Here is a 13,117-nt window from a genome sequence, read left to right as displayed (position 1 = left end):
CTAAGTATTCAGAGACCTTTCCCCAGACTTCTTGCGGTGTCCCCAAAACCGTTCCCTGCTATGGTCGGGGGGGTCTCTGGTCCCAGCTTAGAGCAGTGGCCAAACTGGGTCCCCCCCACACATAGGGAAAAGAGTTGGAGGGGCCCGCCCCGTGATGTCACCCTCCACACACCCTGTCCCCTTCCTCCACCCCCCAGGCTGGTTGCATTTAGCTCACGGGGCTTGGGCTTCGACTTGGAAGAGTTTAGGGGGCAACGAACAGAGTGGCCCTGGGGGTGCCCACGCCCGACAGCCGCCCCGACGCCTAGGACCTCCGGGCAAAGATGCAGCAGGGGGGTTAGGGAAGCACTTCTACCCCCGCCTCTCCTGAGCCCTGGCAGGGTGGTGAGTAGTTAACACTTCTTCCCCAATCTGTCCTTGTTTAGAGTCCCTAGACTTCCAAGCGGATTGAAGAGAGGAGCCCCAAGGATTCCCCACGCCAACACTCTAGCTTGTTAGGACCTTGATGTCCAAAAGAAGACAGATGAAAGCCCCTGCATCCATCCTACCCCACTCCCACAGTGCCCCCAATGCCAGCCCCGCCTTGGTGTTTTCCTTTCAGGAGCTGAATTCAAATCCCACTGGCAGCCCTGTAACCCTTGGGCAAGGGAGGGGTAGGAAAAGTCCCACCAATGTCCTGAGAGGAGGAGCAAGAGGCTATCAGGATGTGAGATGTCTGTGGGCAAGGTGCCTGCTTAGTCCAAGAGGGACCATGGGAATTGGACTGTGGCCTGATGCACCTTCCCCCAACAACTCCATCTCCACATGAAACTGAGGCTTCAGAACCTTGACAAAGTGTGGGGACTGTCTCTACTTGATTCCTTGTCCCAAACTTTTGGTGTCTGTTTCTTTTCTCCCCTCTTCCTTCCCTGGGGTTGGAGCAGCTGTCCAGAGACCCCACCATGACTCATTCTCTCCTCTTTCTCCTCCTCCCCCCTCAATTAACCCCACCTTTCCCAGTCCAGTGAGGCAGTATTGAGTCCCAACTGCAGATGGGGCAAGATTCCTTCTAGCTGGAACAAGCTGCTGGGCCTTTAGCGCCCAGTCCCACTAATGTCCCTGGGCCCCTCCTTCCACTGACTTAGGACTTCCTACTCTTCCCAACCACCCTGGAAAGCTAGGGAGCAGATAAAGTGTCATAACTTTATAAGATTTTAGTTTAAGTTTTACTTAATGTCCTTGTTTCCGAGGGTAGTAAAAAGACAGCTGGCTCCCCTTGACCCAATCCTGTAGATTTTTTCAGTTACCCCAGCAAGGCCATGCTCCCTCCTGAAATTGGCCTTTCTTCATAAGAAGTAGAGGTACAGAATCCTCAAGATTCATGGGCACCTGAGTTCCTGCCCCCTACCCCCTTGCAGGTTTCCCAACCCCCTCAAGATATTCATGGATGGATGAGAGGAGCTGACACTGACCTTCCCCTCTGGGATCACCTTTTCCTCGGCCATGGAGGAAGCCTTGTTGCCCCTGGCCATGACCTCTGACCCCAGGCCCTTTAATCAACAACTCCCAGAGCCTCCAGACCCAAGATGTGTCTTGGAACCCCAGGACAATCCTGAACTGGCACCCGCCCTGGTGTGTGCTCTTTGTTGCTGCTTTGGAATCATCTACTGCTGCTTCGGTGAGGGCAGGGCCAGGATTCTGGGGGGCAGCTGCCCAAAACTGTCACCCTCAAGGATGATGCCAACTTTCTCCTTTGCTCCTGGGCCACCTCTACTCCTCTATCAGGGATGCCTACCTTCATGCTGCTCTTGCCAGCTCATCTTGCCCCCGCCCCATATCCATGCCCTCTAGCTCTGACCCCTGGCAACCCTCACTTGCCTCTCCCTTCCCTCCTACCTCAAAACTCCATTCCCACATTATCCTCCATGTTTAAGCCTTCTTCAACCCTTCCCCAATAACCTAAATCAGCCTGTGCTGACTTCTTCCCATCTACCATCCCTGGAAGTACTACACCTTTTTTTCCATATTTACTCCACACAGTGTATCCATCTTACCTCCTGATTTTTCCTCCCACCCCCTCACAGTTTTTGAAAGGTCCCTGCCTTCCCTGAGATGACCCCTTTCTGCCCCTTGCCTTGAGGTCCCTGGGCTGCTGCTCCTGTCTTCTGCTCCTCTGGTTAGCCACTCCTCTCCCTTCTAATTCATCAGAGCCATCCCTGTAGATGTCCCCTTTCTGTCTCTCAGTGCCTCCTGCCTCCTTTCCCAGGCTACCGCTGCTTCAGGGCAGTAATGTTTCTCTCGGGCCTGCTGTCAGGAGCTCTGGTGATCTTCCTGCTGTGCCACAAGGAGCGAGTGCTAGAGACACAGCTGAGCCTGGAGGTGAGCGCGGGCATTGCGCTGGGCATCGGACTCCTCTGTGGCCTGGTCACCATGTTGGTTCGCAGCGTTGGGCTCTTCCTGACTGGTCTCCTGCTAGGCCTAACCCTGGGTGCCGGGGCCCTGCTGGGCACAGAGCCCATCTACCAGCCACCTTCAGCCTGGGTGCCGGCTGGGGGGCTGGTGGGGCTGGCACTGCTGGGAGCCCTGCTCACGCTTCGGTGGCCACGTCCGTTCACAGTTCTAGGCACAGCCCTGCTGGGTGCTGCGGTGCTGGTGGCCTGTGCTGACTACTTCCTAGAGGGGCTGGCACTGGGCAGTCGGCTGGGCCAACGCTTGCAGGCACTTCCAGCCTTGCCTCCTCTCTGCTGGTATAGCTGGGTCTTGCTGGGCACCTGGCCAGCCCTGGGGGCCCTTGGGGCCCTAGCCCAGTGGAAGCTCATGGATGAGGAACATGGAGGCCACGCCAATGGTGAGTTAGTGCCATGGTACAGAAGCAGCCAACCTGTGCCTTCTCGTGTCCCCAGTTCCCAAACTTGACGGGGTGCGGGGGGGGGGGAGAATTATACTTAGGGGTGGCGGTGTCTAAGGTGAATAAGGCAGGGCACTGAAAGGAAGTTAGAGCTGGAGGAGCCAACGGTCTGGGTAAGAATGAGGAAAAATTGTCAGAGGAGCAGAAGCAGGGAGGAGTTAGTTACTGGGGATTGTTATGGAAGGAAAGGAAGGTCTCAGGGAAGTCCAGGAGGAAAGTGTAGGAGGATTCCAAAGAGTTTCTATTAGAATAACCAGGGGGGAAATGAGGTTTGAGAGAGACAGAACAGGGAGATCAAATGGGTTTCTCTAGAGGGTGAGGGTGTTTGGGGGTGGGATTCAAGGTCTAAAGAGGCCTCCCTGAGTCCGTACGGCCCCCTCCCAAGCAGTGGTCTTGAGCCACCAGCGAAGGCATCTTCAGCTCCTTCGGATCCGTCAGCAAGAGGCCAAGTGGCACCGGACATCCCCTGGGGTGGGGCTCTGTGAAGGCAGCTACCGGCGCCAGCTTCCCCCCAACGCCCGGAGCCCTGCTGATAGTCTGGCTCCCGTGAGTGAGGGGAGGGGCACACTTGGGGATGGGGCAGAGGGCATATGGGGATGGTCACAGTAGGAGGTGGGGGCTCTGACCCAGGCCCTTCCTTCAGCCCTCTCTGCCCTGTGCCTCTCCAGAGTTATCTCCAGAGCCTTCGAGAGCGCCAGCTGGGACCAGGCACCCAGGCCACAGCCCCCCACACCGTCCTGGATCTGGATTCTGACTGTGGTTCCACTGTACCCCTCACCACACCTTCTGGTTCCACCCAGACCTGAGCCTAAACCTCCACTGATGCTTCCACCCCTAGCAAGGGCCTTGGAACACCAAGTGTGCAGGACCTGAGCCCACAGGGCCCTCACACAAACTTCCCCACCTCTCTCATTGGGGATAGAATCTGTATTCCAACCCAGACCAGCCCTGTAGGGATATGTTTCAGGGACAGATAAAGGGGAATCTTGTGGGGAGGGGAGAATGGAAGTATGAGTACCTACCTCTGTCCAATAACAGAGGTGCCCTGGCCCCTAAAGTAACTGACTTCCAAATTCCCTCCCAACCAAGGAGGGCCCTTACCCAAAAAGCCTTTTATATACTTGCCTCAGTGTGCCTCACAATGGTAAAATAAGGGTTTTTGTTGTAGGACCTACAGAAAACCAGGAAGCTCCCCAAAGCACTCAATAGCTATTTGATGGGGAGAAGGGCACAGAGGAGCTCTAAGATCACCTAATCCCTACACCTCTCATTAGCAGGTGGTTGGCTCCTGGTTAGCCTTTCCTCCTGGGTCCCATAGGCTCAAGTCCCCTTCTCCTACCTCAGTTGAGAGTACTGTCCTCCATGGTGCTTCCCTTTCTCTCCTTAATGTGGGGAAGACCACAGGGCAATGCGTGGCGCAGAACCTGCCTCCCCCCAAAGCTGTCTACTTGCTCCAAGGAGAGACCATTTGCCCACATGCCAGAGTCTTGCCCTTTTGCCCAGAGTAGCCCGGTCTTCACGGCTGCATGGGAGACAAGTGCCTTCTCTGCTTCTCACTGTAGGTGATGCTAATCTCCTTAACTAGAACTTTGTCCCAGCCACCAACCCATTCTAACTCCCTCCTCTGATTCTCCTGCTCAGAGTCTGTTCCCTGGTTCCCCAGACAGCATGAAGGAAGATATCTTCCTCTCCTGGTCAACAAAGCTATGATGGGAGGGAGGAAGAACACGGAGCATGTGAATAAAATGGCATTGAACACTGAACCGGGGAGTCCAGCCCCTGCTGTTGCTGCTCTTTTCTTTCTCTGCACCCCCAAACAGCGAGACTGACAAGTCCTCTGGTCCCCTAAAGATCTGATACGGCTATCCTTATCAGACTGGACGACCGGACTCAGCTACACACACACACAGCCAGAGGAAGAGCTGTTCAGTCCTCTCTAATGAGCATGGAGTTAGCCTTTATTAAGCACAAATGTGCCAGACATTGTGCCCTGCACTTCACAAACAGTATTTCATTTAATGCAGAAACCCTGCAGGATTGGTATTGACCTTATTTTGCAGATGGGGAATCTGAGGCTCATGAGGTTAATTAACTTGCCCAAAGTCATAAGCAAGTAAGTGTGATTCTTAAAGGGTTCCAAAGCACTTGCTCATTTTACTGGCCATGCCATTTTCTTGCACTTTATCTAGGAAGAACAGGACCCAGGCATTTAGCTTCCCAGCTGCTGCCACCCGTCAGCCAAGGGCCTGAGTGACGCCTTCCTTCTACCACTGTCTTCCAGAGAGTAGATAACACAGTTCGAAGTGTTATCTAGGGTGGAGAAGAAATGTATAGAGTTGGGAGCTGACTCAGAGTTAGGGAGTCACTGCCCAGGAGGGCAAGAGCACAGAGGAGTGGTGGCTGGAGCTGGGACATTTAGAGACCTGAGGTCTATGGTTCATGCCCCTGCTGCAGCCTGGCAGCCTAGTGAGGCAACATTTGATTCACGCCTTAGGCCTCTGGGAGGGTGACATTACCAGGGAATGAAAGGATGGGGGAGCCTGTGGCTGAGGGGGTAATGTCCACAATGGGGTCTCCGGGTGGGTGGTCAGTGTTCAAGGTGGTATCTATGGCTGAGTAAGTGGTGTCCACAGTTGTTCCTGTGGCAGAGTGGTCAGTGCCTGTGGCTGAAGGAGTGGCAACTCCACCTGACAGAGTAGGGTCTGAGGTCTGGGGATGACAGTGCATCCAATTGCGGGCGGTATCTCTGGGATAGCCTTTCTCTACCCGAAGCTGCCTGTTGAGGCGCCAGTATTGTTTACCCTTGAAGAAGTAGACATGACCATCCCGCCAACTCATAGCAGCGGAGGGCTGGTTTGGCACCCCCGTAAACAACCCTTTGATTGGTTTAGGGTAGTGGCTGAAGTCAGTTCGGGCCAGCTCATCCCACTGCCAGTACCCGGAGCCCTAGGAGTAGGGTGGGTAGGGAGAAGAAGAGGATAAGGAGAGAGCTCAAGGATCCCCAGATCTACCCCCAGCTGCAAATGATCTATCTTCGAGAGCAAGTCTGCTTCTCAGTGTGAGGTAGCCCACCCCTCCTAAGAAGGGATTTGCCCTTGCTTTGAACTTTATACCTTAAAGAGGAACACCTTTTGGTTGAAAGGCCAATAGAGAGCTGCATCCAGGTTGGGTTCTACCCTATTCAGCTTCTTGGGGAAGCCAGGAGACATCTTGAAATTAATATAGCGCCACACCTTGTTTCCTGAGAGCAGATAAGGAAAGAACAAGTTACCTCTGTCTTGAGGTGATAGCTTTTGGTTCTCCCATTCCACCCTTCCAGAAACTTCTCATCTCTCCCTCCCTTCTTTAATGGTACGCCCTCCTCAGGTAACACACTGTAAACCAGTCCCTTTTACCCTTAAAGAAGTGAATCCATTGTGTTCGAGGAGAGTAGACAGCAGCGTCTAGGTTTCCTGGGAGCCCCTCCCAAAGGGCAGACACTTGGAACAAGGGACCCAGCCCTGAATCGGTCACCGTCCACACATAGTTTCCCTTAAAGGCATAAGTCTTCCCTCGGGGCCCTGAGGCAAAAGTGTGAACAAGTCAAAAAGACATGGGTCAAATAAAGACTGATGGGCACCTCAGACAGGCTGATAATCTGCCCTCCTCCCACAGGCTGGGTCCTCAAAACTTCATTCAACTTTAATTTAAAAAGAGAATTAAGGTGGAGAAGGAAGACTCCATGTTCAGCTTCTTCATTATTCAGATTCACTCAATGAAACAAAAGCCCTGCTCTGAGCACTCTAATTCACTCAATGAAACAAAAGCCCTGCAGATAGCTGCTCCCCTTTGGGGACCTCACCTCCCATTCCAAGTAGCTTCCAAGTTGTCCTTTCATGCAGGTATAATACCGTCTCTAATGGACATTCCAGCAAATAGAGTTTTCTTCATCTTGCTATATTACCAGATATGTTTTGGTGGCCCTTATAGGGAGGCAACTGAGGTAAATGCCCACCTAACCCATCTTTAATTTGGCTCTGAAGCCTCCCTCCCCATGCCACATGGCTTCTCCCATGGCCACTAACCCCTGCCTGGTATCTAACCTCTGTTGCTCATGCTGAGGTCCCATGTCATTCCCATTTGTCCAAGTCTCAAAGTCAGCGGGCTGCGGCCACCGACTGACTATAGCCTGGAGGGGAAGGGCCTCACCCAGCATCACGGCATCCAGTTCACCACTGCAGGGGTCTGGCATGGGACTGGGCTCTGTGGGCACATGTGGTAGAGTGGGGAGCTCCATCTCTTCTTCCTCATCCTCTATCTCTGGGGTCTTCTTACCTGCAAGGTCACAAAATGCTGCTCAAGGAGAGAACTCATAGCACCTGGCCTCCCCACTCTTCTATAAGTTTGGCTCAGAGGCCCCATAGAAAGGGGAAAAGAGAATCTTAGAGAATTTCGCTCGGTGGGAGGCAAGATCGTATCGATATTGACAGGAGACACGTTTCAGTTTTGAGAGGCACCAGAAAGGGGGAAGGAAGTTTGTGAAATATTCATTCTTCTTCATCCCCAAGAACGGGTAAGAGGGGAGAGAGGCCTGGAAGGAAGAGCAGACATGGAATGTCAGAAAAACAGCTCCTGAAAATGAAGAAGCCTGGATAACTGGGTAGGAGGAAGAGAAAGAAGCCAAGTCATTTCCTGCCATGGAGGTTAGACCTGTCTCTTCAAGCCTGAAGAGATGCTGGTCACACTGACACTCATGATCACTAGGGGTCATGACTAGCCATAACCTGAGGGAAAAGACTAACCGTAGAGAGCCTGAATCCCTGCCACATCATCTGGGTGCAGCTTGAAGTGGGGCCGGTAGCCAGCATAGACAGGGGCCATGAGGGCCTGGGTATATCGAGAGTGCCCAAGCCCCAGGGCATGGCCCAGTTCGTGGGCTGCAATGATGCGCAGGTTCACCCCCCTGTAAGTCCTCTCACTCCAGAGCTCATCTTCATCAAAGTGCACACTGCCCAGCTCTGGGATGTCGGCATGGGCCAGGACCTTCCCTGGACAAAGACAAAGGTAGACAGGAAGGAGGTCAGAGTCTCCTAGGCTAGAGCATCCCCTGCCTGTTATAAACCCCAATTTCTCCATTCCCTTAAGTTTCCATCTATATTCAGTCTCTCAGATGCCTCTCTCTCAATTTTCACCTCCCCTTTTCACCACCCAGTTCTCTCTGCTTTGCCCATCCCTCTGTCTCTGTACTTCCCAACCACTCTCTTCTCTCTGGCCCAGTCCTCTGAGGGGTGTCTTGAGCAGGGGAACTTAAACCAAAGACTAAGGCATAAGCTTCAAAGAGGAGGCTTGATAAGACCTCAGGGAGGTGACCAGCAGCTCCCCAAGAGGAGATTAGAAGGTGGTTAGAGAGTGTAGGGTGCAATTGGGCACAGGAGGCTGCTTGAACATTAAGGTTCCAAAGCCACTGGCTCAAGGGGACAGAGATAATCTCAAACATCTGTGAGGTGGGAGCCAAGAGCTGGTGCCTACCAGGCCCATCAAAGGAATTGGAGCAGTATGGGCTCTGGCGGCCATGGAAAGAGAGGCGGATGTCAGCCCAGCCAGCCTGCACCTCCTGGAAGGTCAGGGGGGCCACATTGCTCCAGTACTGGAAGGCTTGAAGCAGGGCAGCCCGGGCTGTGTGGGGAGGGAGGGTGGAAGGCAGGTTCAAGATGCGGAAGGTCAGGTGCTTCTTTCTCCAGCGGCCTGGTTATTGGATCAGAAAATAGATTAGAAACAGAGATCTTCTGCCAAACCCAGAGAGCTCCCCTGAGTCTAGGCATTCACTCAACATAGCTATGTGTCCAGGCAGGTGATGATCAGCTAATCACCAGGTGATCATCCATTCAACTCTGAGCTGGATCAGGCTGTCCCAATGTCACCTGTAATCCAGACCCATGCCACAGCCTCCTTTCCCTCCCTTTCCCAGTCTCAGGCCTCACCCAACAGGAGGTATTTAAGGGTCTTCTGGTTGAAGGGGTCCTCCAGGCCACAACGGGGCTGCCTCATGCGGGCCCTTGTGGCATCATCCAGCTGACCTGAGACTGGCAGCTCAGATGCTTCCTGAAAAGTTCTGAAAAGAGGGAGAAGGATGGGCCCAACAGGGCAGGGGAATCTGGAATGACTGGAAACTGGGGATAGCTCTTTGGCCCCCTTCTGCCCACGGTGGTAGCTGAGAATGGCACAGAATCTCTGAAGCTGATGGGATCACTCTAGTATCCAGTCTTCATAATTAGGACTTTCTCTTCTGTTCTGCAGAAATAGCAATACTCCAGCTTCACCTGCCCATCTTCAGTCTCTTATTTGTGTACAGTTTCCCTCAGGTGTAGCCTTCTTCCCCTGCTGCAATCTCTAACCTTCTCCTGCTCTGGGAAAGTGTCCTGCCCCCTGCTCTGGAGACTCTCCCATCACTGGTTCCACCTGAGGGCCTGTCTTCCCTCGGCCTTCTCCTGGCTAGACCCCCCTCCCAGCCCAGCCTGCTCCGGGGCAATTTCATCGCTCAGGTACTGCAGGCACGGTGGCTTTTCAAGGGACTGTGAACATATCTGAGAGCAGAAAGAAAAACTATCCATTAGATCCAAAATAGGAAAAGAAAACTTCAAAATAGAAATAAATGCTGAATTAGGGGCGCCTGGGTGGCTCAGTTGGTTAAGCATCTGCCTTCGGCTCAGGTCATGATCCCGGGGTCCTGGGATCGAGCCCCGCGTCGGGCTCCCTGCTCCGCGGGAAGTCTGCTTCTCCCTCTCCCACTCCCCCTGCTTGTGTTCCCCCTCTCTCTGTGTCTCTCTCTGTCAAATAAATAAATCTTAAAAAAAAAAAAAAGAAAGGAATGCCGAATTAGATGTCTACAAAAAGCAACATCATGCCAACAACTCAACTCCATATGAATTCAACTCATAGTTTTACATGTAAATTATACTTCGTGTGGGATGTCGCTAATAGTATATTGGATACAATGTGGAATGGAGCCTCCAAAGGGATGCTCGGGGCCTAGGAAGATCCAATGACTGCTCCTCATCTTTGAATCCCCATCTCACTCCATGCCCCACCCCCCTAAGAGTGATAGCAACCCATTCCCTAGATCCCTGACATGGATTGGTGTCAGGCAGAAGTGGGCCTGAGGAGAGGAAGAAATGAGAAGGGAAAAGATGACCTTGCAAACTTGACCCTTAAGGCTCTGACCTCTCACCTCAGAGCCTCCATGATATCTTCTGGCCTGAAGTCATCAGGTCCTTCTAGAGGCTTCTGTAGGTACCCATATTGCAACAGGTAATCCTATGATGGGGATCACGGTACAAAATAAGAAAGGGAGTGAATCTCAGGGTAAAGCTTCTCAGTGACCTAACAGACCCATGAGGATAGGATGGGGACAGACGTGGAAGGACTAAAGGAGAGGCATCTTAGGGAAGGGGCTCAGCTGGAACAAAGGCAAGGAGTGGGGGACAGGCAGGAGTAGATCATGGAGCAGAGGAAGGATGGGAAAGGTAGGTTGAAGGTCAGGAGGGAGGCTTGGACGGGTCTGTAGCGCAGTGCCCCAATCCCTTCCTGGGTCTGGGTCCCTCCTTCCTCGGGACACTCACCACTGCTGTCTCTTTCCCTGCAGGCCCCAGGGCCCGGCCTGAGACTGTCATAGGGTATAGGAAGCCCAGCCACAGCCACTGCCAGTTCATGGTCCCACCAGGCAGGAACTCCAGAAGCTGTCTGTGCCCTCTGCCCTGAGACTTCTGGGAGCCTGGGGGAGCAGGGCTGGGGGTGGGGGCGGGGGCCGCTCCTGCCTCCAGTTCTTCCCACTTTCCAATCTCCGGCCCTCTTTATAAAACTTCAGAGGAGGGGAATTGGGAGGAGTGGCAGTGGGAGGCGACTCAGCCCAGAGATATGTTGCAATTCACCATTAACCCCTGCCTTGCCACAGAGCTTCTGGCAAGAAGAGCCCCAACCCATTCCCACAGAGTCCTCTCCTGGATATGGGAAGACTTTTCATGCTGTCCTGGGGGTGGCATCCTGGCAGGAGGAGATGCAGAATCTCTGCAGACTGGGATAGGGACCATGGCTATCCCCTAGAGTTGGACATTCCTGTGCCCCAGGAATCCTGGGGCAGCAAACCCCTCATCTTCAAACTTCATGGGTCCCTGTCTGCTCTAGGATAGGAAAAAAAAATAAAAGTGAAGTGGTAAGAAGCAGCTTAGGTGCTCAGGTTTCAGGTGAAGAAATCAGAGATGAGGTCTCAGTTTCTTTGTACTGAAGACCAATTAGGGATTTCTTGAAGCCTACTTGTGTGTGCTTTAACAAAAAGTCATTATTTCAAGCATTTAATGAGCCCATAATGTTGGGGTGGGGATGGGGGTTAACAAGGGCACAAAGAAGCAAAGGGTCAAAGCTTGCCCACAGGGAGATGGCAGATAGGGCAAGGCTGATCCAAGTATCCGGAATGAGGGGAACCAGGATGCCAGGCCAGAGGTGCCCCATCCTAAGGATCATGGGGCCGTGGGGAGGTTCTCCACGAAGGCAGGTTTTAAGCCGGACTGTGAAGGCTGGCTGAGAAGTGGCTGGAGTAAAAGAGCACTGAGGGACAGGGACCGTGCAGGCCTTGAGTAAAAGTGCAGAGCTGAGCCAAACTGCTGCGCTCAGTGAGTAGTTTCCAGGGTCTGGACTACTTCATTCCCTGCTGAGTCCCTAGTACCTAGCTCTGGCCAGCTCAGTGCTTCAGGAGGTGCTTCATGAATCTTTGTCACACAAATAACTGGGGTGGGAGAGTGGTTAGGAGCCAGAGCTGAGAGAGGGTCTTGAGTGCTCTTTAAAGAAGAAATGACAAACTTCCATTTTAAAACATCTACTTTGTGTTGGGTGATTTATCAATGATCTCATTTAATTCTCACAACCCTCCTAGGACAGAGGAATTATTCTGGTCTTTCGGTTTGTTTTTTGTTTTTGCCATTTTTTTGGCCATTTTTTTTTATAAGAGGAAATGGAGACCCAGAGAGGGAACTTGACTAAGCACATAAAGCTCCCAATTGATCTGGCTATATTCAAATCCCTCTGCTGACTCCATAACCCAACATAACCCATACTCTTTCCATGCACCACCCTGATGACTCAAAGAATTTTGTTCTTCAAGTGTTTAGGAGCCACTAAAGGTTCCACTCTCGTTTTGCATCACACATTTGCATATCCTTCAAATGCACAGGGAAGTAGGGATAGGACTGGGAGAAGGGGTTACTGAACTCATGTTCTCAGTAGGACCCCAATGCTGAGCCCTTCCCCACATGCTAGGCTGTAAGGCTGGCAGGCTTTACAGGGGGAACCCTTCATGCTCCAGGGTCGAGGTGGGGGATACTCCTGACTCATACTGTTGCCCTTGATGATGCTGAGCCCTTGACCCACCCAGCCCTGAACTGGGTAACAATCAGGTGACTAAGTCCTAAATGGCCAGTGACAGGCAAGGAAGGACAGAGAGCTTCTGACCGAGAAGTGACAAAGGCCATGAATGAGGCCATCACCAAGGCTGACATCCCCAGGAAATGACGGAGTTTAGGAACTAGCTCTCACTCAGCCCCCTGCAAGGTTCTTTCGCAACCTTGCCCTTCTCCCTCTCTTTCCACCCTCCACCCCTCACTCCCTCTTTTTTTGAGAACAGGACATGGTCCAATTGAAAATTATAATTTTTTTCTGATTAAAGTTTTCTGTTGGCCACCTTGGCTGGCTCCATCGGTTAAGCATCTGCCTTCGGCTCAGGTCATGATCCCAGGGTCCTGGGATCGAGTCCCACGTCGTCCGGCTCCCCTAAGCAGGAGCCCGCTTCTCCCTCTCCCTCTGCCACTCTCCCTGCTTGTGCTCTTTCATGCTCTCTCTCTGTCAAATAAATAAACAATATCTTTTTAAATAAATAAATAAAGTTTTCTCTTTTTCCTGAATAAAAGTTATCCTTTGCTCGTTGTAGTAAATTTGGAAAATACCAAAATAAACAAGGAAGACCATGAATACCACCAGTAAATGCTACCCAGAAGAGAACCACTAGTAACATTTTGACCCATTTCCTTGCAGCTCTGTGGCTGTGAGTTCAGCTCCAGCTCTGCCTGCCCAGACTCAGCCCCTGGAGATGGGCTGGGATGGAAGAGAAAGCGATAAGAAGTAGTAAAAAAAAATAATAATAATAATAATGCCGGAGGAACAGGAGCTGAGGGTGGTGGGGAGAGAGGAGGATACAGACAGGGA

At 52.4% G+C, this 13,117-nt stretch overlaps 2 protein-coding genes across 7 annotated transcripts; one reads left to right on the top strand and one right to left on the bottom strand.

Moving 5' to 3' along the window:
- Window positions 1-103: 103 nt before the first annotated feature.
- LOC118008741 (transmembrane protein 198-like) lies at window positions 104-4,650 on the top strand. Of its 4 annotated transcripts, none has more exons than XM_035002439.1 (5): window positions 112-384; window positions 1,398-1,657; window positions 2,246-2,827; window positions 3,273-3,433; window positions 3,556-4,650. In XM_035002439.1, the coding sequence occupies exons 2-5, from the start codon at window positions 1,483-1,485 to the stop codon at window positions 3,691-3,693; spliced, it is 1,056 nt and encodes a 351-aa protein (XP_034858330.1). In that variant the 5' UTR covers window positions 112-384; window positions 1,398-1,482; the 3' UTR covers window positions 3,694-4,650. The 4 variants fall into 4 exon arrangements, with proteins under 4 accessions (XP_034858332.1, XP_034858330.1, XP_034858331.1 ...); XM_035002440.1 differs by having other exon boundaries at window positions 114-384; window positions 3,276-3,433; XM_035002441.1 differs by lacking the exon at window positions 1,398-1,657 and having other exon boundaries at window positions 104-384.
- A 162-nt stretch (window positions 4,651-4,812) lies between these two features.
- MMP19 (matrix metallopeptidase 19) lies at window positions 4,813-10,650 on the bottom strand. 3 transcript variants are annotated; one of them, XM_035002436.1, is made up of 9 exons: window positions 10,486-10,650; window positions 10,095-10,180; window positions 8,848-8,978; window positions 8,396-8,611; window positions 7,669-7,914; window positions 7,076-7,201; window positions 6,283-6,447; window positions 6,001-6,128; window positions 4,813-5,833 (listed from the first exon to the last, which is right to left on the bottom strand). In XM_035002436.1, the coding sequence occupies exons 1-9, from the start codon at window positions 10,573-10,575 to the stop codon at window positions 5,378-5,380; spliced, it is 1,644 nt and encodes a 547-aa protein (XP_034858327.1). In that variant the 5' UTR covers window positions 10,576-10,650; the 3' UTR covers window positions 4,813-5,377. The 3 variants fall into 3 exon arrangements, with proteins under 3 accessions (XP_034858327.1, XP_034858328.1, XP_034858329.1); XM_035002437.1 differs by having other exon boundaries at window positions 8,396-8,542; XM_035002438.1 differs by lacking the exon at window positions 8,396-8,611.
- Window positions 10,651-13,117: the final 2,467 nt, after the last annotated feature.

The sequence above is a fragment of the Mirounga leonina genome, unplaced genomic scaffold (assembly GCF_011800145.1).
Source record: "Mirounga leonina isolate KUSES-001 unplaced genomic scaffold, KU_Mleo_1.0 Mir_126, whole genome shotgun sequence".
NCBI lineage: Eukaryota > Metazoa > Chordata > Mammalia > Carnivora > Phocidae > Mirounga > Mirounga leonina.
Note: the sequence above shows the minus strand (reverse complement) of the source record. Positions and strands in the feature narration are given on the sequence as shown.

What these genes read in the sequence shown, in the direction of transcription:
- LOC118008741 (XM_035002439.1), top strand. Translation starts at nt 1,483, where the DNA reads ATGGAGGAAGCCTTGTTGCCCCTGGCCATGACCTCTGACCCCAGGCCC. An exon ending in ACATGGAGGCCACGCCAATG is followed by an intron (nt 2,828 to 3,272) that starts GTGAGTTAGTGC and finishes CCCCCTCCCAAG; the next exon opens with CAGTGGTCTTGAGCCACCAG. An exon ending in CTGCTGATAGTCTGGCTCCC is followed by an intron (nt 3,434 to 3,555) that starts GTGAGTGAGGGG and finishes GTGCCTCTCCAG; the next exon opens with AGTTATCTCCAGAGCCTTCG.
- MMP19 (XM_035002436.1), bottom strand. Translation starts at nt 10,575, where the DNA reads ATGAACTGGCAGTGGCTGTGGCTGGGCTTCCTATACCCTATGACAGTC. An exon ending in GATATCATGGAGGCTCTGAG is followed by an intron (nt 8,979 to 10,094) that starts GTGAGAGGTCAG and finishes CCCTCTTTTCAG; the next exon opens with AACTTTTCAGGAAGCATCTG. An exon ending in ACTGGATGCCGTGATGCTGG is followed by an intron (nt 6,448 to 7,075) that starts GTGAGGCCCTTC and finishes CTTTTGCCTCAG; the next exon opens with GGCCCCGAGGGAAGACTTAT.